The following is a 22,166-nucleotide window of genomic DNA, read 5'->3' as shown; positions in this document are numbered from 1 at the left end:
CAATGCACTAGATTTACTTAGGGGTTTAAAATCGACCAGGAAATATTACTTAGAATAGGTAGATCTGATAATGAAATTAATCAGTAGCCTTCGTCGATTTTTATATACGTTTTTATGTGTAATTATCTAATATATTGCTTGTTTAGGTCTGTACATGTGCTGTTAGAAACTGCTTAGAGTGTAAAGAACGTGGCAGACCTTACAGCATGTTAGGTCGGCAGATCGGTTCTAGTAATAAATCACAGCACATACAGTCGCTCATAAGAGGAGCTCAGACCTCGCCTACGGTACGTTATCTTAACACAAACGTTTTCCATCTAAAATAGAAACAATTAATTGCATTTATTATGCTCATATCACGTATTATTCACACATTACTCAGACTTGCGTTGAACTTATTTAAAATTCGGTTCATTTTCAGATTGTTTTGGACAAGCTGGCAACTCAGCAGCTAAGTCCGGTCAAAGATCCTGAAAAGTTGTTGCAGGATATGGATGTTAATCGCCTAAGAGCTGTTATTTACAGAGATGTTGTAAGTTTCTTTCTTACGTACATACTTCATTTTGAAACATACGATTTTTTCTTTACAAAACTTGTTGAATATTTCATACCTCGTTCCAGGAAGAAACCAAGCAGGCTCAGTTTCTGTCCCTCGCTATAGTTTACTTCATCTCTGTACTAATGGTATCTAAATATCGCGACATACTGGAACCACCGATCCCTCAACGACCACCAAGCCCAGTTCAAAATGTACAAACAAATGGAACTAACATTAGGCCCGGAAGTCCGTCAGGTCAGTTTCTCTCTTATTATTGCTATATAAAATCGATTACTAATCTGCTGCGTTGAATAAAAATATTTGATTTAACATTTTTAAACGTGCTGAATAGTTACCTCATTCAATGAAATTACGAATTAAAATTTCAACAGAGGTTATCAACGCAATTTTGTGGTTTAAATCTATTTCATAATTCACCATTTAATTTACAAAAATTAACTAATCACTCAATGCTATGTTATTAATAATAGATACGTTCCTCATTTGATTGACTTGTGTGGGTGATTCATATTATTTTTTTATTTCGAACCATTTATTCTCTCGGTCATTTCTATCAGTTTTTTGCTCTTTTAATTTTTAAATCTAGTATTTTTTTACGATAGTGATTGAAATATGCCTTTAACGTACGAATTGTTTTTGTTTTTTTATTTTTTTTAAAGCGACATAAACAAGTACTCATACAAGGAGAATATCTTCTTTCTTCTTATGATTAGTCAAAACTCTTACGTGTCAGATAAATAAATTTCCCATCTAATTTGAGATATTGTCAACAATTATACTTTCCATAGTGTAATCAGGTTTGTTTAATTTGATTTCTGCCATCACTTAAAAATACGGCATGATTACAATTTCTGTAACCGCATGTATCAAAGTGTTTCACCAATGCAAGCACCAGCAGAGCAACGAACCAGTAGTTCAGATATTATTCATGTGTGTAGACTAAAATGGTTTTCACCTTTTGTCCTTGCTGATTTTGAATTGATACAAAAACTAGTATACCTCTAACACTTTGTGTGAACTAACATCGATATAAAACTTTTTTATATACTGCACACATACCCAATTGATGTACTGAATGTACCACACCCATCAACACATTTTCTTTTCTATGAATTCGTACGAAAAAAATGGCAAAGGTGCATTATCATTGTCTCGCCACTTCCTTGAAGAAAAACTCGTCATTCTACTGATTATTTGAATGAAAGAATCTGATATTCTTATAGAAGAAAATAATATTAGGTAGTAATAGAAAATCACAATTGCACTAGTGATAAACGAACATTACATTTTAACACTTTACTCCAAATGGTAGAACAGCATGCGTGGTTGCACTGGTGTAGATATAAATATTATCTTCTTATCTGTATCTGACAGTGAGAGTTTTGATGTTTGTCGAATGTGTCTGCACTCATTTACCAATATATTTTTGAATATTACTCTCCATCGGTTCATAACATCACGTACATCATGAACTGTATAACCGATTTTATTTCATTGTCACAATTTGGTTCCAAAACAGTTTTGTTGAAGCTTCTTATTCAGAAAATTCAAACATCCGTGAATTTGGAGTATTCGACCATCTGTTGAAACTATATTGAAAGTGAAAAAATCTTAGGATAAAAGGTTCTTTAGTAAGAGTAATCAAAACAGCGCATCGTCTTTTCAATCATCGCCCTTTGCCCTTATAGTCTCCATGATTTTCCCACTTTGCCATGTAAAATTCTTATCTCAAGAATTCAACTTAAGAGTCTTCATTTAAAATAAATTACTTTTGATGACGGCAAAATTCTTACACTTCTTTTTAAACGGGTGTTCTTTTCTGGTGTCTCTTCAATATTATTTCTTATATAACAGTTCAACTTCATTTATTGCTTTGTTTCAATTTTTATCATTCACATACAGTCAGAAGTGCAAAAAATTGAATGAAATGGCTTTCTAATGATGGTGAAAAAAATTTCATTCGATCAATACTGGCACTGTTGATTCGATATTGGTATGAAAAAGATTGACAAACATTGAGAAAACCATAATCGCTTAATTGTCATGATTATTTTTCCACCATTGGTTCAATATTGTGAAGTGGAGCTGAATAGGACTAGACTCTGTACCTGGCATAGTAGAATGAGAGAATTAGCACGTAGCTTGGAAATAAAAGAAGGACGAAAGTAAAGGTGGATAATGTGGTTCCGCAGCAGATGGGAGTGGTGGTGGAGGAGGGCGACCACTGTTTCCACAGTGGTCTCACCATGTGTACCCTCAGTTCCTCCCGGGGTCTCACCCCAACGCCAATGCGAACCACCACACCAGCCAGCACCACCACCAGCACCCACTACCACCGGCTGCCAGGCACACTAGTCGCCAGCCCCCATCCAGTTATTATCTCCCGAATAACCACAATAACCACTCCTCGAACCATCACTCGAATAACTATAACTACCATCACCATCATCATTATCATCACCATAATAACAACAATCACCATCATACGCTTCAGAAGCATATCGATCAGCCCCGAAATCTCTATCATAGAAATTCTGGTGTCGGTCTGCAAGGTAATTGCTCGTACATATTCCTTGAACTGCTCGTCTTCGCTCCCTCTGAGTACAGAATGAATTTTGGTTTCGTGTTATTATTATTATTATTATTGTTATTGTTATTGTTATTATTATTACTGTATTTATTACTCCTACATCTGGTTATTATGGTCGTTATTATTATTTTGGCTTGTTTTAAATACTGCGATACTGTAGTTTTGATAATCCCATCCTATCCTCTTTTTTTCTGTAATAAAAAAAAAAACAAACAGCGGCAGCTTGTTGCTATTGTAAATTTCACTACAAATGATCTACCAAACACGCGTGGAATATAGATTTGCAAATAAATTATTCAAACTGGAGTAGAAATATATCAATGGTGAACGACACGAGTAGGACTTTAAAAACTTTTAAAAAACTCACTGGTCTAAAGTAAATGATTTTAGTCAATATTAAATTCTTTAGACTGAAAACCTGCAGTATACAGTCTTACACATTTTGGAAGTGACGTGGTGTTTAGATAGTATACTGGAATACTATATTCCAATCATCAATTCATAGGCCCTGTTGCCACTTACAATCTGATTTCAAGCAGAAAATTAAGCGTCAAGTATGTAGAAATCAAATAATTCTAGTCGAAATCAATATCGATTGATTCTACTAACACGAAAATACAGTTGAGTAACGAACCAGACAATTTTTTTCCAACGATTGCGTTATTTTAGTATATCTTGAATCAACTAAACCTGGTCCGTTCCGCGATAGTATCGTACCACGATTCTGATTTTCATTTGCAACGTGAAGTACATACATCTATACAGCAAGGTGACCGAAAAATGTACTACCATGTACCACTGTTCCTGTAGAATATTTCACTTTTCTAAATCAATGTAAGTTGAATTTTGTTCCGTTATGTAACTGCATGCGCATGTTATTTTTGCAATACATCGACTGTAATTACTTGCTTTGGTCCATTATTTTAGTGCCAAGTTGCATGTGAATTTACTTTACACCGTATTGATGGTGTTTCAGTCCGGTAATGATAGTAATTACTTGGATTGAGCCACAGATGTGTATAAATGAGCTAGTTTTTCAAGTCCAGTTAACCCATGTACTTTCAGCCTTTTCTTCATAGAATTCTTACATCTTCCAGCCTTGAAAAAAAAACATATCCCCGATTGAACATAATCAATATGACAATTTCTGATCGTTGTCCTCGAATTATTTATTTGTGTAATCGAATTGCGTATTTGTGAAATTTACAGCATGACAAACGTCCCTGTAATTTCCCTGAGATTGATGTACAAGTGATCGATTTTTTATTAATAATTTTACCCACGCATTATACATATTATAGGAAGCGGCGGTGTCATGAGTCAGTCTGGTTCCCAAGATGATGGCGAATATGAAGTTATCATTGTCGGTGAAAATAATTCTTCCATATTGGCTGACCATGAAGTTTCCTCGAGTGGTCCCGCATCCATAAAGGTAATTCACGTAATCGAATATTTGGATTAATATCTAGCGCCACCACGATAACTACTTTATGTGTGCACACAATCTCTTTCATTCTCCAAATTTTTTAAATGTGTCTCACATATTTATATGTTTATTATATATTGTGCACAGAATAAATAATCATGTCAGCTGCATGAGTCCTTAAATGATTCCAAAGAAACAGATATACATATTCATCTGTCTGCAAGCCGTGTGCAGTTTTACTAGGTTTCTTTATTAAAATTTTATGTATATTATGCATCGAAACTCAATTTTCATACAATTCAAATCGTCATGCTAACGACAGAGATATTTAACAAAAATCAAGCTATCGTATCTCTATAAACTTTTCATGACAGTTCTAAAACTGCAGTTTTACCGGTTTAATAAAAAGTAATAATTTTTGGACTAATTATACTAGTGCATTAGAAACAGATTGACTTAATTAGCTTAGAAACTATTTGACAAACTTTCCTCTCTGTTCCTATAATATTCTGTGATATAGTTAATCGACCATATTAGATGAGAAATTGAAGTATTCCGGTTGTAATTAAAACCTTATTAATACTTAGATAGAAAATCGTTGTCTCAATTAAGTAATTAATGCAGCATAGTGAGCATCTTATGTGTAGAATAGTACGACGTGAATGTGTAATTAATTTTTATACTTACACTGGGATTGGGAGTAAAAAAAAAAAATGATTTGGTTTTGTAAAGAACTATCTATCGAAGAACAACATTTGAATCGGTCAACAAGTCTGGTTTATTTACTGAAGCAGGTACGGCATTTTTCTTTGACTTATCTGATAACTTCCTTTGCTTGCATTGCTATGCGTACTAACTACCGGTTCTGAAGGGAGGTCATAGTGGCGTACCTCGGTCACGGACTATCCTGGAGGACAATTACGCCTTACCTGACTCTACGCTTGGCTATGCTCCAAGACCTGAGCCACTCCCACGAAATATTCAGGTATAAAAAATTTGGTTGGATTCTATGTTCCTAAAAAAGATGGCGAAAATTTTTAAAAACTTTGCTACAGCTGCTTCAAAGTCTACCTAAACAATCATAATAATTTTTCGGAATTCAATTCAAAGTTTTATTTTTCGATTGATTACCATTGAATTTTGCACGAAGTTATCAGTTTCTACATTATGTAAATAAATATCACACGTACACAGATTTATACTTGTATCGAAAGTAAGTTTTTTCTTCTTCAGGCTTACATAGCAATGAAGTGCGTTATTTATTCTATTTGTGTTTAACTAACGGTTTTTGTATGAGATGTGTATCACTAATCGCATGGATATTCGTTTACAATTTATAGGTATATATAGTAATTTCAGAGTGAAATTAATTGATTACCATATTATAGAAGTTTAATACAATAATTAATTTAGTTGAATGTCTTGTATAAGGAATTCGAGGATTAGTTACAGTAATACAATCACATGCTTCTGCCCGGAATAACGTCAAAGTAGGGTATATAAAGTTTACTTTGCAGATACCAGTTGCGATTATCCTTCTCAATTCATCAAACTATTGTATAAGATGTGAGCAAACGATCGACATATTCGTGCTGAACTACTGGAACGACTACTGAATTTTATTTTTGTTCATCGTAAAATTTTAGGGTGTTACACGATGCTATTTTCAACTTGTTTACACAATCACTTACGTACAGATCGATGGAACAAAGAAAGATTAAGGCAAACAGATTTTCCATGATATCACCGAGGCTTGAAATTCAATCAACTACCAAGTGTTAAATTTAAATCCTATCTTATTCATTCTTTACTAGAGTAACGACTCAAGCGAAGAAACAATACACCAGAGTAATATGACGGCAGACCCTAGCCCCTCGGAAGCAACTACTGATAACGAAAACAAGCTAAATTCCTCCGAAGATGCTTGGACTGATGTCAATCTGAACGAGGATGGAGATTCCATTTCTGCTACAAATCCAAGAGAGGATCCCCGGAATATTCATAACATTGCTCACTCGCGGGGTGAGAAAAATAATTTCAACACAAGTTTCGGCTTGTTATTAATTAATAATCTTGTTCGATCCCCCTATTTTATGTATTGTTTTTTTTCGTTCTTTTCAGGCAACATTCCTGACAATGAAGGCAATGTCCTAGACCAGGAAATGTTGGCCAATACTGAACGTGGTGAAAAGCCAACAGCTGAAATATCGGTTGTACGAGTGCCAGATCGATTGATGATGACAGCGACATCGCCACGACCTGACGATCTGCCAATTAAAGGCCTGGTTGATCACCTTCCTATACCAACACCATCGCGGGAAGCTTCTCTCACTCAAAAGCTCGAAATGGCCTTGGGCTCTGTCTGCCCATTACTCAGAGAAATTATGGTGGATTTTGCACCATTCTTGTCAAAAACTCTTGTTGGTTCACACGGACAAGAGTTGCTTATGGAGGGAAAAGGTTCGTGTGACGTTTAAAATAAATTGATGAAACCTGCACGTTTCTTTTTCCTCAAATATCTTCCACGATTGCAACTAATATTCAGCGTGAATCCACGTTAAATACTTTACTCAAGAAATCATGATACAACATTTTTTCGTCTAATAAACACTGCACGATGTACTTGCATCAGATTTTTATGGCTATAACTTAAACTTATAACACTCTCAGTTTATTGTCTCAAGGTCTTCTTGTGTAACGTCAGCGTCAACCTTATTGGTATGCATTTAATGTAGGATGGATGTCTGGACATGAGAAATTGAAATTCAAGTCGTGAAACGAGTGACAGTAAAAGTACATTAAAATGTACCCTTGTCCGAACATTGAACTGAGAGAGACCTATAAAATAGTGTCTGGTTGGCAAGATGCATAAATTTTACATTTTTTTTTCTGTTCTCATTAGGATTGACCACCTTCAAGAACAGCAATTCCGTTGTGGAACTTGTCATGCTGTTGTGTTCGCAGGAGTGGCAAAATTCTTTGCAGAAACACGCGGGTCTTGCTTTCATTGAACTGATCAATGAAGGAAGGTAAGTCAACAGTCGCAGCCCAACTTTATCGCCGACAAAATATCTCCGCTTATTTTACTCATGTGACGTGAACTGAATCTGAAAATGTCACTTATTTTTATAGGCTGCTATCGCACGCCATGAAGGATCACATAGTTCGGGTAGCAAATGAGGCAGAATTCATCCTGAACAGGATGCGAGCCGATGACGTACTTAAACACGCCGACTTCGAAGTGAGTAGTCTCGAACTTTATGTGTTCTAAATTATACTCTCGTGAGTGAAGCTTAGAAATTGTCTAGTCAATCAATTTTACAACTTCCGTTGGTAGTAAATTTTTGTCTCACCAATTCGAGTCTTCGACTAAATTCATACAAAGTAGTTTAGGTTTAATTCTTCCATGCAAGAAGCCACCATGGGGCGTCTTGCTATAAAATATGCTGCTATTTCATACTTTTCTCAGATCTTTTTACCGTACACAAGTACTTATCACTAATCAAATTTAACTCGTATTTCAGTCGCAGTGTGCCCAAACTCTTTTGGACCGTCGAGAAGAGGAGCGAATGTGCGATCACCTGATAACGGCAGCTCGAAGAAGAGACAACGTGATCGCAAGTCGAGTTTTAGAAAAAGTTCGCAATATATTATCCAACAAACATGGTGCCTGGGGTTACATGGATCCAATGGCAGCAAGGTCAGGCTTAGTGATCTCTTTCTCCTTCTTTTCACACTAGATAATCCCTAACCATTATTTATTCATTCATCATCAGGATGGCAGAATTCTGGAAACTAGATGCTTGGGAGGATGATGCACGCAGGCGAAAACGTTTCGTGCACAATCCACTGGGCTCTAGTCATCCCGAAGCCACTCTTAAGGCAGCCCTCGAACACGGTGCACCTGAAGACGCGATTCTTCAAGCTCGAGAAGAATTCCACGCTCATCTCGCTGCTTCACGAGCTCATCAGCAGCAAATACAATCTGCAGACCTCATGGACGACAGTGAATTACTCTCGGACGACAGAGACCTTGACAACGACCTTACGGGTGAGTTGAATTCAGTGCCAAAGACTGATGGGTCAGTTATAACTGAATTTATTCCAAATCATACTGTAATTGGCATAACGGTACAAGTTTTCATTGCAAATATTCACCACAGTTGTTCGGTACAAAACTATAAATATTTCAACGTCATTTGCAGGCCCAGTGAACATCAGCACGAAGGGCAAACTGATAGCACCAGGAATTGTGGCGCCGGGTATCATCTCCGTCACATCTACGGAATTATACTTCGAGGTGGACGAGGACGACCCCGAAATAAAGAAAATCGACACTGAGGTAAGTTTTTTTACACGCATTCTTTTCCCCGCAAAGGACTTCCAAGAACTTCGCTTTTAAGGTACATGGATACGTATATAGCGAATAGTCGTTAAAGTATCGCAATTGAATTTGTCGGCAAGGCGCTAAGTCTCGAGTTTCAACATAGCGTTGATAGATTTCCGTCAACCGGCGGGAACGTTATCGCGCAATTCGGCTCACCTGCGCATTCAGCCGTTCCAGGAACCGTCCAGCCCTACTGATATACATACATATATCCGCCTTGAGTAATCTGGATAATTAATTACTCACCTCGTTTTCAGCTCATTTAGATAGCGCCTATTAGAGATGCATTTGGAACGACCTGTTGCCTCGAGTTAACTTATCTAGTTGAAATACGGTCGCGCTTCTCGCCTAGCGCGATAAAGTCGTTTTCCGAGCTTCGATACTCACCGCGTACTTACAGTCTGGAATCTGAACAAGTAAAATGACCAAACAAAGGGACAATATTGAGTATCGAAATTCATTAGCCAGTGGAGTGAAAACGCGCTCTCTGTTTACGTCGATGAATTACACGCAGAGTTTCAGGCACATGTGAGAAGTCCGAGAAAAGGTACAAAAAATTTGAAAGGAAAAAAAAATGTGTAGGTACGATCGGTAATTACCATGAAATGTGGCCCAATTAGCTTGACGACCGTTGACCCGGGTCAGTGTCTGCCTATTAATGTTTTTTCCCCCAAGTTTAAGGCCTGGCTACATTTATACCCAGATTCACGTCTTCATTCGAACGATCCGTCCGATTGCTGCTGGAGCCGACACTCCGTTAAAAGAAACGTCAAGACCCATGGAATGACTTGCGATTCTTTTCTACACGGGTTTTAAACCGCCCAATATCCCACGATTCGGTAGCCGCTAGACTTCTTCATCGGTCAGAAACCTCAAACCGAACGATTTCCTCGAGAATTTATTGTCAAGTCGTCCGAACAATTCTCACGCTACAACCACCATCTATACAGCGAAATTCTTGAAGAGTTGAGTAATTGCTGGAGACACTTAAACGAAAAGGGATGGTAGAAAAACTTGGCAGACACATTTGTGCGGAGATGCAATATCCGGGTATATATCTATACCAAGTTTCAAAAATTTTATCAGGTCGATAACTGCGCACCAACGAGTCTCTGCCACGTTCGGTGCATATGGTAGCCGATTTCGTATAACGAGGAATATTAATCACACAGGAACGGGAACGGAATTTGAATAAATGCGATCCATAAGTGATGAGACGTGGCAAAAGCTTCCTGCAGCACCGACTCCGCTCGCTCGTCAGTTGAACAGGCTCCGCGTTCTTGTCTATCAATATCTGTAATGGGAGAAGAAAGGCTTCTTCTTCGTCTTCTTCCTCTTCTTCCTCTTCTTCTTCATCTTCTTCTTCTCACAGGACGAGGGACGCTGCGGTGGCAGTGGGCAAAGCGGGGTCCCAAGATCGTAGTTCTGGTGGGGACGGACGATTATCATATATTGCCCGTAGATCTCTCGGGTTTGTTTAACTACGGAATAAAACAAACAGAGGTGGGCCCCATGGGGCTGCTGCTCTTCAGGGTCGGCAATTATGAGCCCCCCGCGGGGCCCGATATCTATCTACTTCTGCCTTCTCTCTTCCTCCAAGTTTTTTCAAACTTTTTCTCACAGACGACTACCCGCGCCTCTCTCTTTCTCTCTTTCTGTCTTTCTTTCTATTTCTCTTCCTCTCTCCTTTCCTCACGTGGTTCCGGCTGTGCGATATTCTCCGGAATGCATCGCTTTATTCCAAATTAAATCCTTCCTGCGTGTAAAATCTTCGGGAAATGTGCAAGGTTTTTTGTTGTTGTTGTTGTTGTTGTTTTTTTTTTTTTTGTGTCTTCTACAAGTAAAACGTGCCTTGAATTTCACCGCATGGATCCGTTGGTATCAAGCTTGCGCGCGAAATTTGTTGTAATTGTTTATTTCATTGCGGTCGCTTCCTTTGATCGGTGAATCTCCTCGGGGGAATATTGATGAGGTAAAGATAAGAAGAAAAAATAAAATAAAAAATAAAAACATTGAGCGAGGAAGACGGAAGATGCGAAGAAGAAGATACCTGTATTATAAGCAGCTGAAAACAAACGCCGCCTGTTAAATAATTCCGTCGGCATAATAATTCCTCATTAGAAATCAACCGCGATACAAATGATCGTGGGTTGTTTTAAGACTTTCTATTACATCGGCACTCGAGTCTATCAAGAGAGTGATGTATTGGAACCAGTATTGAAGCTACAGAGAAACATCGGAGGCCAATCAATGAACGGTGACGTAATGGGCCGATTATACTTACAGTGTTATCGAACCGGATGAAAAATTAAAACGATTTAAAAGAAAAAAAAAAAAAAAAAACTAATAAATAATAAATAAATAAATGAGAATGTAAATAAAACAACGAGAATCGATATCGTTCGTGTCCATTAAAAACGCTATTAGAATTCAACGAGCACTTAAAAACAATATTTAATTCCTTGATATCATATTACACCGCGTCTGCGGAAAGAGAGACGGATTTTTGCCCGCAGTGGGTACGGAAAGGAGATGAGAGGAGGTGGGAAAAGTTTATAATTCGCATCGCGCTGCGATAATGTGAATGTATATAATAACAAATCGCGAGGCATAAATCAGTTCGAAGAACCCAGAGGGCCTCGCTAAGAAGGTAGTAGTTAAAGGTTTGCTTAAGTGATTGTAAGTCGACTAGAAGAAGCGCGTTCGGCGTCTGGCGGTGGTCACCCCGCTGAGGTTTGACCGGTGCTTCTCTCTCTCTCTCTCTCTCTCTCTCTTTCTCTCCCTCTCTCGCGGCTTACCCCGGCTTTTATATAATGGCTTGGGTAAACGTATTTATCGTGATTTATCGTTTACACGATATATCCTCTCCTCTCTTTACTTCTTCCTTGGGTATATACATATATATATCTCACGTCCTCACGATCAGTACCGGCCGATAGACCGACGATCGAACCGCGTGCTTGAATTATTAATCGATCTCATGTACGGCACTCTACAGCACGTGAAGAAGACGAAGAGGTCTCGATCCGAGAATTTGGAATTTTTCACTATTTCACTTCGTCGTAAAATTTTGACTACACCTGCACTCGATCTTTCGCGTCGTCTTTCGTTTATCGATCGGTAATATTAAACTTTGACGAATTCGATGATCAGTTATGAAATTCTAACGCGACTTGATTGATTAATTAAATCCGATGACCGGGAACCCGGATTCCCTGGGGATCGGGTGAGAGAGAGGCAGATCGGCAACCGGCATACCAGCCCACCCGCATTTGCCTCCGAAACCTGTTGGCGCCTAAACCATACCGAACCATACCAAACCCAACCGTTCCGGTAGATGCATGTATACAACGCATGCTCGCATGTGTCGGGGACTGAGAAACACTCCTTGGTCGGGCCATGAACCCCCGCTGAATATTGAAATAAACATTCTTTCCTGTATCTCTTCGCCATATTCGATTACAGATTCATATTCGTAATATACCTACGCCAAGTAAACGTTTCACTGTATTTCTTGTATTAAATTGTTTTACACAGAATTTTACTCGATAATCATGCAAAGTAACTCGTGTTGAAAATTTTCGGATAAATTATTTTCATTGATTATCATTAACGATGTTCTGCCGGCGGTAAGAATGTTCGTCCGCTCTCAAAAAAAAAAAAAAAAAAAAAAAAAAAAAAAAAAAAAAAGAATAATATTTATAGAAGAATTTTTTAACCGAAATTATTAAAGGGAAAGTAAATTATTAGTTTCGTGTGTATAAAATAATTTAATCGAAATATTTTCCTTTCAAATATACGAATAATATTACAGAGGGAACGTATCCTGTAACGGAAAAATTATAATCGTATTTTAAATTTCGTTTTTCAAACGTTGTAATAAATAATAACCACCAACCGTATAAATTTTGAGTTAATAAGTGCAAGTATAGTACATATATATTGTATACATATAACACAATTACCTGCGTATAATTAACGTCGCCCTTCCTCTTATCACGGTCATGTATACTTATGCGCAGGCATGAATATATGTATGATACCGTGGATGATGTATTGCCAGTGACGTTATAATAATGCAACTATAATTACTCTGTCTGAAAGTCTGCGGCAGGGCCAATCCTTACACCCGTCACACATACGCGGCTTCCTCCCGCATACAAGCATCCTTGCTGAATATAATAATACGCGAGAAAGGATCATATATGCCGCGGTTTAAATACACGAGAATTTTCAATGCTGCCGCAGTTATATACCTGAGGCTGATCGTTTTATTGCACAGACTCTTCTTCCCGGAGCTCACGAGATCCGTATGCAGTTATGTCCTACTCGTCGGGCATATCGTAAATAAATTTCAAAGGACACTACCGAGGCTCGTTGTTTTTTCTTCCCCGATTTCTCTGGTTTCTATCTCCGTTCCGAAAATTCGGTGAAATGGTATAAACGGATTTAACGACGAAGAGGAATGAGTCAGCCGGACTGCAAACCTCGAGTCCCCCGATTAAAAGCCCGAATTCATTCGCGAACGTGTGAAAGCGGCTCGATAACACGGGGACCAAATAATGGCGGGGTCTTAACTTTTGGGCCTCGAAATCCCGCGGGCAAAGAAGCCAGCAACTAGGTGGTTAGTTTGGTAAACATCCATCAATCCGGGCGCTGGCGAAGACGATGCAGGTCTCACCGTTCCGTGGGAGGGAAGGAGGAGCAGGACGAGGCAGAACCAGGCTGGACCAACAACGTTGATCACTGCTATTAGCCCAGGCATTGCTCCGGTGGTCCGCCAATCTTTGGGGCACTCCATCATATCCGTACCTCAGCCTGCCCTCCTCCCCCTTCTCGTCCGAGGACCTCGAGAGGTGCTACTAACCGCCGTCGACCTGCAAAAACGTTGCAAAAGTCGATGCCGATTTCTGTTTATGACGGATTTCCGCGTGGGAAAAATTTTTGCGGAACTGTTTTTCTCAGTCTTGTTTTACGCGTGAAGTACGTTGCAACGAGCAAGGTTGGTGAGGTCTTCTTATTACTGCTGAGGCTGGGAAAAAAATTGGTTGTAGAAATTTTTTTTTTTCTAATTAAGACTTGTCAGGGTTTAGGGTTTTTCCTCAATTTGCAGGTTCAATTCGTTTCATCGCTTTCTGCAGAGGTTCAAATCGTTGAGTGTTCGAGAAACGAGAAATGGTTTTTTCTCATATATACATAAGCTTCAAGAGCATCGACGTCATATCGAAAATGGAGTTTTCCATTTCGGAGCACCGAAAGGTGCAGACCGATCGACTAACTCTCAGCTCCGGCGGCTGTAACCTCATAATTGGTAGATTATTTTCCCTTTTCGCGCGAGCAGTGGCCGTCCGGTATATGAGCCGGCGATTATTAACTGTATCCAGCAATTAGGCCCCGTGAAAGGGGCGATGATAGATACGCTAGTGGTAGGCAACTGTCCGGCATCGAGTAGTCGTGGCTGTCAGCAGCTGCCGAGGATGGCTCTTGGCCGTTGGACTTCTCGGCTTTGGAAGGGCCGATGTCCGCCGGGCGCCCGTTATTAACTTGGCCATTTGGCACCCAGGGGAAGGCCCACACTCCAAGGCGCGCGACCTGGCGCGCCGGTCTCGAGTGTGGAACGACGTTGAAACGTGGAAGAGAGGAGAGGAGAGGTGAGGAGAGCCGAGTATCCATCCGACCGGTCGACGATCGGTCGGCCCGACGACCGGCGAGCAGGCGATCCTCCGCGTGACGGATGGCGCCCACCTGTGGATTCATTCACTAATCTGTTCCCTAAGCAAACAACCCAAACACACCCCGTCATTACCGCTGACGGCATAAGTAGCGCCCCTCCCCTGCGCCCGGTCCCGCTTCTCTTCTTCGTCCTCTTCTTCGCCACGGATGCGATATTTATTGGGCCGGAGGATTCGGGCGGAAAAAAATTTTAGAAAACAATTTATACGGGATAAACCTCACCTTCCAGATGCACGAACCATCCTCCCTAAGAGCAGGGCAGCAGGCTTTGCTTGCGACGCGATTTTCATCATCCTATAGACGTAGACCTCGATAATTGTTGCCAGATATTTTTACCGTTTAATGGGTATTAATTTATTCACTGATTCAGTCACGTTTTACCGTTTACAGAATCGAAAGGATACTCGTAAAGTTTGAAGTCGATCGAAATACGTCAGTGCGTCAGATTTACAGTTTATATATATTTTACGAGACGTAATTGCGAAATGCTACTTATGGTTCTAGTGCGGTATCTATTTTGTTGAAACTCAAGGATTAAAATTCTCAGTGACTTACGGAAAGCTTTTTTTCCGTTTAAAATTTAACCAATAATCATAATCTCATAATTTCACATTTGTATAACATAGAATTAATTGCAGGCGTGAATAATAATGATGAAACTTGTCGAGTCATTCCTTATAAAATGTGGTTACCCATTTCGTACCTGCATACTCGTATGCAGTTTCCAGTGGTTCGATGACCGTAAAAAATTCGAGTCCAAATATATGTACTCCCCATCTTGTTGGTTCGGAGGCGGTGCTGAATAACGTGTCATAAATATATAGGTATATATACATATAAATAAGAAAAATAAAAGTAACAAATTCACTCACGAACAAGTCAAATTATGCAGTGAAAATTCCTCGGGCGATCGATAAGAGCAACAAAGTTGAACAACGTAAAGTTTTCCCATAAAACATTATCATGTATATTATATGTATTCTAAACCTTTTTCGAATGCGTGCGTGAGGCCAGCTAAGGTAGAAAAGATCCGAAAAATTCGAAACGGTACTCCAACGGCGTCTTCCGTTCCTGATGTCGACGGTAGTCCTCATCACATACGGTTCTGGCCAGAAGGGCTCTCACTGCGGACTGAAGGCTCTCGTTCATTCCTCTCCTTGACTCTCGACTCGGTAAACGTACGAGTCTAGCCTATAATTAAAGTATCCACTCTCGGTAAGTTATTAGGCCGAAGAGCTCGCAGGAGTCAGGAGTCAGAAGTCAGGACTCAGAACTCGGGGCTCGGGGCTACGTAGGTAACAAAAGTCCAGCTTGCATCGCGCTTTGCACATTTGAATAATGTTCCAAATGTTTTCTTCACCGGGTATACAGGCTCTCATTCGGCCGTTTGGTTCGCGTGCTCTACCATTTATTAAAGAAACTACCACAACGACGATAAAACGATGCTATCGTTTCGCGCGGTGAATGCCACGCGATATTTAGTTGAGGGCGAAGAGGAAAGAGAAGGAGAAAAAAAAAAAAATTTCAACAGAAAAAATTCGTCATTCGTTTCTTAGCCGATGCAAAAGCTGTTTTTTCCATTGTGCTGGCTTGCTAAGTGCAACTGATTGCGAACTCATGGTGAGAATGGCACTGAATTTCACTCTAAACGCTTTGGACGTAAATTTAAAAGACCTGACTTTTAGTAGGGATCATAGCTACGTTTTGATGGATCTTGCTGACCTGGACCAGCCTTAGAAAACAGGTATGTCGAAAAGAAAAGTGTCGATGAATCCGGAGATAGGAGTAAAAAAACGGGACTCCGCATGTTGCGGAGAGGCTCCCCGAGTCGAAGTTTAACGCCTACTTTAAACCCTACGTAAGGTTTAAAGGTAGTAAAGTACGTTCTGTTTCAATGCAATATTAGACCCTACTTTGAACGCATCGTCAACTGAGAGCGTCAAAGTAGGTTTTGGTACTTAAATTTTTAGAAGTTCGAGGGTCAACGCATGATTTCTAGGTTCAGTTTCCTTCAAAGTACGTTTGAACCTTGGTAGGATCAAGTTTTGGCGCTAAATTTCGACTCGGGATCCTAGTTAAAACTATACCTCGTGTCCGTACCTATCCCATAATTTAGCGATTATTTTGACAAGGGTATGATTTCCCGACAGGTTACTGGCCTTCCCGACTATTCTTCGCTAAAATATAGCTATTTAAATGACCACTTAAAGCATCCGTAATAAATACATATTTTATTCCCTTGGAATTTTCAGACTTGATGCGTGAAAAAGAGATTAAGAAGATACGCGTTCAAACTTGGATAAAATGTTATTGGTAATGAAATTCAGCGAGGATTAAACACAATCGAATACGATTGGCGTTTTTACATTGTAACGAATTTCTATCTATCAACTGCCACCAATTATATTTTCTCACTCCAAAAAAAGAGCGATATAACTGAACAGTTTCAACAACAAGGTGTTCATCGGTTTGAAGTCGAGGGTTAAAATTGAGGAACTTTAAACCTAATAAAGTGGGCATGATAATCCGTCGGGCAGCTACCAAGTCTTATTATACCAACAAGCTTATAATAGATACAATATGAGGATGAATTACGGTAGCCGAGCGACTACAGTGTCCCGTAGAAAATCGTTTAGAATGGCCTTTCAGGGTGCGGGATTGTGGGTGGGACGAGGTCAGGCCGAGTTTGACTCTAGGGCCTTCTTTGGGTCCTAGAAGGGTCCGAGTGAGTGAGAGAGGCTCAACTGACGCGAGCTTCTTGCTTTGACCGACGTCTCGTGGGAATGATTAACCGCCTGTTAAACCCCTTTGAATTAGAGGCTCGGATCCGATTTTCAACCAGCAAGAACCTCAGGATCACCTCTTGAGACCCAAATTGTCCCTTCATACTAAAACTGGGTTCTCCATTGCCACCATTTTCTCGAAGTTCATTAATAGCGACAAGGTATTTCCCAATTCCGGAGAAAGATTTACGATCGACTTGATCTTAACAATGCTTTTTACATAACGTTGATTGTAATTGTGAAGGGATGTTATTTTATCTTGTTAGTAAGAGTTTCCCTCCACATTGGATATCGAGATGATGAAAAAAATGACCAGAAATCACGGCTCGCTATTGAAATTCTGCAACCCGTCCAGTACTTCAGTTCTGAATAGCACGTCGATTGATCCGCATTTTGCCTAATTACGTAGCTCAGGCTCCGTACTCTACGTGTCCGCCGTAATGGGCATAAAGTACAGACACAAACGTGGTATTGAAAGTGTGTGGAATATACGGACATGCTAGTCGGTCGAAAGGCTCGGCGAGGGAGGCAAAATAAAGGAACATGCAGGGAAGCGGGCTTGGCCCCGCGGCTAGAGGCGCAACGGCCGCTGAGTTATGGCGCAGGTTAATTATACAAAACATTCAATTATGCCCACCAACACAGCCCGACTGACAGTCTCCGTGTGGCTCACCTACGCCAGCTATAAACATCGCTCCGCTGAAAACGGTGATGCAGGTTCAGAAAAAAATCGGAGCTTCGTTTTCCATCCGTGCGTTGCTGTGAATTCATCGCCGTTCCGTTCGAATCGCGAAAACGCTGGGAACGAACGCATCTTTTGAATTTCCCGGGCTTGACCGACGCGCTGCAGTGCGACGCCGTTTGCGTCCGGCGATCGAGCCGATTCCCGTTTCTGGACTCGCGGGGGGAGCTGGTTTCTCCATTTATCATTGGACAGATCGTTGGCGTGCCTTTAAGTTAAAACAAAGACCATCCGAGAGTTTTGAGGAGGGTTTGCCCGAGTCGTGGTGGGGGGCTGGGGCCCGACGGACCCCGAGTAGGGCCCATAACGCAGAGATTTTACGTGCCGGCGCCGGCGCCCCCTGCGGCCTCAGACACCGCGTTCCTGTGTATACATGTATATGCGCATATATATATATATATATATATATATATATATATATCCTGGAATCCTCCTGCTGCAGGCGCGGCCGAGTCTAGCTATCTTCTCGGCTATCACTGGCGCCTCTGTACCAGGAGGTCGCGGCCCCGGTGAAGCTGTGCAGGTCTACTTCTCGTCGGCGTTGACGCTCTTTTGACCGGGCCGAGTCTGACGCTGATCCAATTAAACTACCAGTCAAAACGAATGCGGAGGGTTTCTTGAAGATGTCGGGATCGGAGATGCGTCGAGTCGTGGGCCTGACGCCGAAGACCGTAGTAGAGAAGCTCGCGGGAACACCGCAGGACAACGTCGCGTCGCAGTAAAATTGATATACGACCCCGAGTGCAGGACGGCAGCTCTCTTTATCTGCATATCTCTGGCTACAAAACAAACACAAAAACAAGAAAGGAGCAGAAAAAATTTAAAAAAGAAAAAAAAAAAAAAGTACAGAAAAACATAAATGAAAGAAATCTCTTTCTGGCTATAGCATTCATTGTTTTATAGGAGGTGTGTAAAAGTGTCGAGCGGTTAAAAATCCTTCTCTTGAAGCAAGGATGATTTAGGCGACGCTGTCTCAAAAACCACCAACCCGACGATCTGTCCTTCATATTTTTCCTTTTCTACTTCATCGGATTCTCTTTCAATCCTATGCTACGAGGACACCTGTAACGTAATTGTATCTCGCTCTCTATGTGGAATTTCAAGACGCGCCGAGCTGCACACTTGAAACAGCCATCTTGCCCATACGGACGTGGTTCAATCCCTAGGATCAAGGGAGCGGCAGCAATGTCGCCTTTATCGTCCGGTTCCCGCAGCTGTTCAATATACCCACTTCTCTTTCACCTTACCCACTGCATTAAAAGCTCGCGCACTATACTCTGTCTGTACTCTCGAACCCGCACCTGCGCCTCCATTCCCAATTACAGACACGCCTCTATACTCGCCCGTTCAACTTGTGGCTCCAAGTATTTGTTTTCGGACTGATCCTCAGGCGTAGATTGAAGAATTTCGTTGATGATCGGTTCGAGCAGCTTGAAACTAAGAGCCATCAAGCTGGCAGTAATCAGAGTTAACTATAACAGAAGCGAATGGTAGGTGTTCGTCATGTTTCGGAATCGACGAAACTAGGTGAGAATGTGGGAAAGTGTCAACTTCCTCGATATACATGCCAGAGATTTCCTCTCTCCTTGGTCTCGGTCCCTGCCTCATCTGCACGAAAGTGACCCTTGATGGTATCTGGCGTAGAAAGATACGGAGACGACGTCGTGCGACGTAGAGCGAGAAGGTGGAAGGTGGGTCGAGGGTGGCGAGACAGCGCCACGTAGATTAAAACAATGCGTGGAGTGAGATAACGGGCCGGTCGGGACGCGTGACAGGTCATCCCTAACCTTTCCTAGACCCAGCGAGTTGCTAGAGTGAGATCGGCCTGCGCCTAACGAAGACTACCAATAAATAACGCGGGAACCAGTCGGGGTTATCCTCCGGTGGGCTCTTCGCCCGGCGAAGACCGGACCGCATCATCCGACCCGGAGACAGGAGGCCGAGTCGGCGCTTCGTAGTCCCTGGACTCGAAGGCAGGACACGAAGATGGATGTGTGCCGAGGCGCCGCCGTCACCTGGCGTCCTGGTTCCAGGGCTTCCTCATCTTCGCCGGCGCGGTTGTGCGGCGATCGGGTCTACCTGCAGCGGGCCTCGAAGCGGCGGTAACCAGACCATTTTATGCTTATCTCCTTCCCCTATCTTCTTCACGCTTATTATACCTCCGGGAAAACAGCCGCGCTGCAGCCCGACCTGGGACCCGATGGAACGAATCCTCTCCTCATCGCCGGTTGCGGCCCTTCCACCGTAAGGATCAGGTGCTCTGTCGCGCGAATAACGCGATCAAGTTACCCGACCAGCAGCAACAGACTGCAACTACCCACCCGAACCGGCAAGCCCAAGGATTCTTCTTACCCGATTCCAAGTCGTCGGTCTTCTTCAAAGACACAATGATCCTCGGCAACTTCGTTGCAGACGCGAAGAAGCTATATCATACCTAGTCCTGGCAAAGGAGTAAAAAGAACGGGCATCAGCTTCAGCGTTAGGTTGTTCATCGAAGAGACCTTCTTCTTTGAGCTTGAACAAGCGTAAGACGAAGCTCCCGGATCGGTCGTTTCGGCATTGACCTGGACTGTTACACTTTCACCGGGATTTTAGAGTGCTCAACAATTTTTGCAAATGCTTTCAAGGAACGAGCATCCGTCGTGCTAAACGGTCCTTCTTCCTCTTCACGAGTCCTGGCTTGACCCGCGGGAATAGGAGTGAACCGTTTAATATAGAAAGGAAAAAGTTGGCTGACGAACCTCGTGAACGGATCTTCGGCTCCCGCCCGGGAGTCTGAGGGCCGGGCGCCACGACGGGTGGGCATTGTGCGCCATGGACCCCCGCGTTCATGGGCCTTTCTTCCATTCTCCTCGTTGGCAGTTCTCTCTCGTAACTCGTAAAGTCAAACGTTGACACTAACCGCGGGACGCCCGCCTTCTTCTTCTCAGCTTTACCAAAAACTTTCAAACAACCTTTTCATCCGTTATTATGTCGTTACTGTATCGAGGCTAAAATTTTTCCGGTATTCACAGCCGCGCATAATTGGGGAAGAAATTTTTAGTTGTTTCAACTAATATGTTTAGGTTTCTCATTCTTTATATCCTGAGGTGCTCCTGCGGTCGCAGGCAACCGTCCATCTTGTCTTGCGCACCTTTTTACCATCCAACATTCGGCCTTTATCGTGGCCATGGATCGAGATCCACCGACGCCAGGTGAAGCTCCGTCAAATGCCGCGCATAAAAGGAACCGCGCAAAAACTAATCGACCATCGCCGAAGCCACCTCGTGATCGATGATTGCGATCAGATGAACTTTTTACCAACAAACAGCCCGTGAGCCATCCTAAACAAGACGCCGCGTGACACCAGACTCTAAGTATCGATCAAAATCAATTACGGTCATTGAATATCGGGGAAAGAAGCGATGCGTCTTTGTGTGTGCACCCTTCCTCGAATAAGGATGTCCAATCCTCGATTGAGTGTCTGGTATTTGTTTGTCGATTTCGTCAGCCTCGTATCGAGATGATCGTTTCAAGCGTTGTTCAGGCAATGGCTAGATCCAGTCTAGAAAAGGCCGACGTCCAAACCGACGTCCTTCGTTAAATCAGTGGTTTTATGCTGGTGCATTAGCAGATTTAACGACCTAATCAAAGCACCAAACTCTTTAGAGAGACCGCTGTCCGACACCAACCGACGCCTCGGGCTCAAAATGAATTCACGGCTAAGCAAACGATCCCTCTTTTATCTTTACCGAATCCGTCACGGACCCTCGGCTCGTATCCTCTGACCATCTCTTCACTTGGCACAGTGCAAGTGAGGCTGGGAAGAGCATCTGAATCGCTCGACTTTAGCCAATTCAAAATTGAAACTATTCATTAGTCAAATCTGGGAAAAAGTCACGAAGGAACGTTCTGGCGCAGCTTACTTTTTCAAAGGTGTGTTCATACAAGATCTAAGTTTCATTCC

General features: G+C 41.8%; 1 protein-coding gene across 4 annotated transcripts in view; it reads left to right on the top strand.

Moving 5' to 3' along the window:
* LOC124412479 (neurobeachin) overlaps positions 1-22,166 on the top strand; it is a 243,182-nt gene that overhangs the window by 182,382 nt on the left and 38,634 nt on the right. For all 4 annotated transcript variants that reach the window (XM_046892370.1, XM_046892371.1, XM_046892369.1 and 1 more), the window contains exons 25-37: positions 147-287; positions 422-532; positions 622-793; positions 2,752-3,111; positions 4,451-4,581; positions 5,447-5,560; positions 6,390-6,597; positions 6,697-7,035; positions 7,478-7,604; positions 7,708-7,816; positions 8,100-8,275; positions 8,352-8,626; positions 8,781-8,917. In XM_046892370.1, the coding sequence (XP_046748326.1) occupies positions 147-287; positions 422-532; positions 622-793; positions 2,752-3,111; positions 4,451-4,581; positions 5,447-5,560; positions 6,390-6,597; positions 6,697-7,035; positions 7,478-7,604; positions 7,708-7,816; positions 8,100-8,275; positions 8,352-8,626; positions 8,781-8,917 (2,400 nt within the window). The remainder of the gene's footprint in view (positions 1-146; positions 288-421; positions 533-621; positions 794-2,751; positions 3,112-4,450; positions 4,582-5,446; positions 5,561-6,389; positions 6,598-6,696; positions 7,036-7,477; positions 7,605-7,707; positions 7,817-8,099; positions 8,276-8,351; positions 8,627-8,780; positions 8,918-22,166) is intronic.

Source organism: Diprion similis, chromosome 11 (genome assembly GCF_021155765.1).
Source record: "Diprion similis isolate iyDipSimi1 chromosome 11, iyDipSimi1.1, whole genome shotgun sequence".
Lineage (NCBI taxonomy): Eukaryota > Metazoa > Arthropoda > Insecta > Hymenoptera > Diprionidae > Diprion > Diprion similis.
This window is presented reverse-complemented; position numbering and strand designations above follow the sequence as displayed.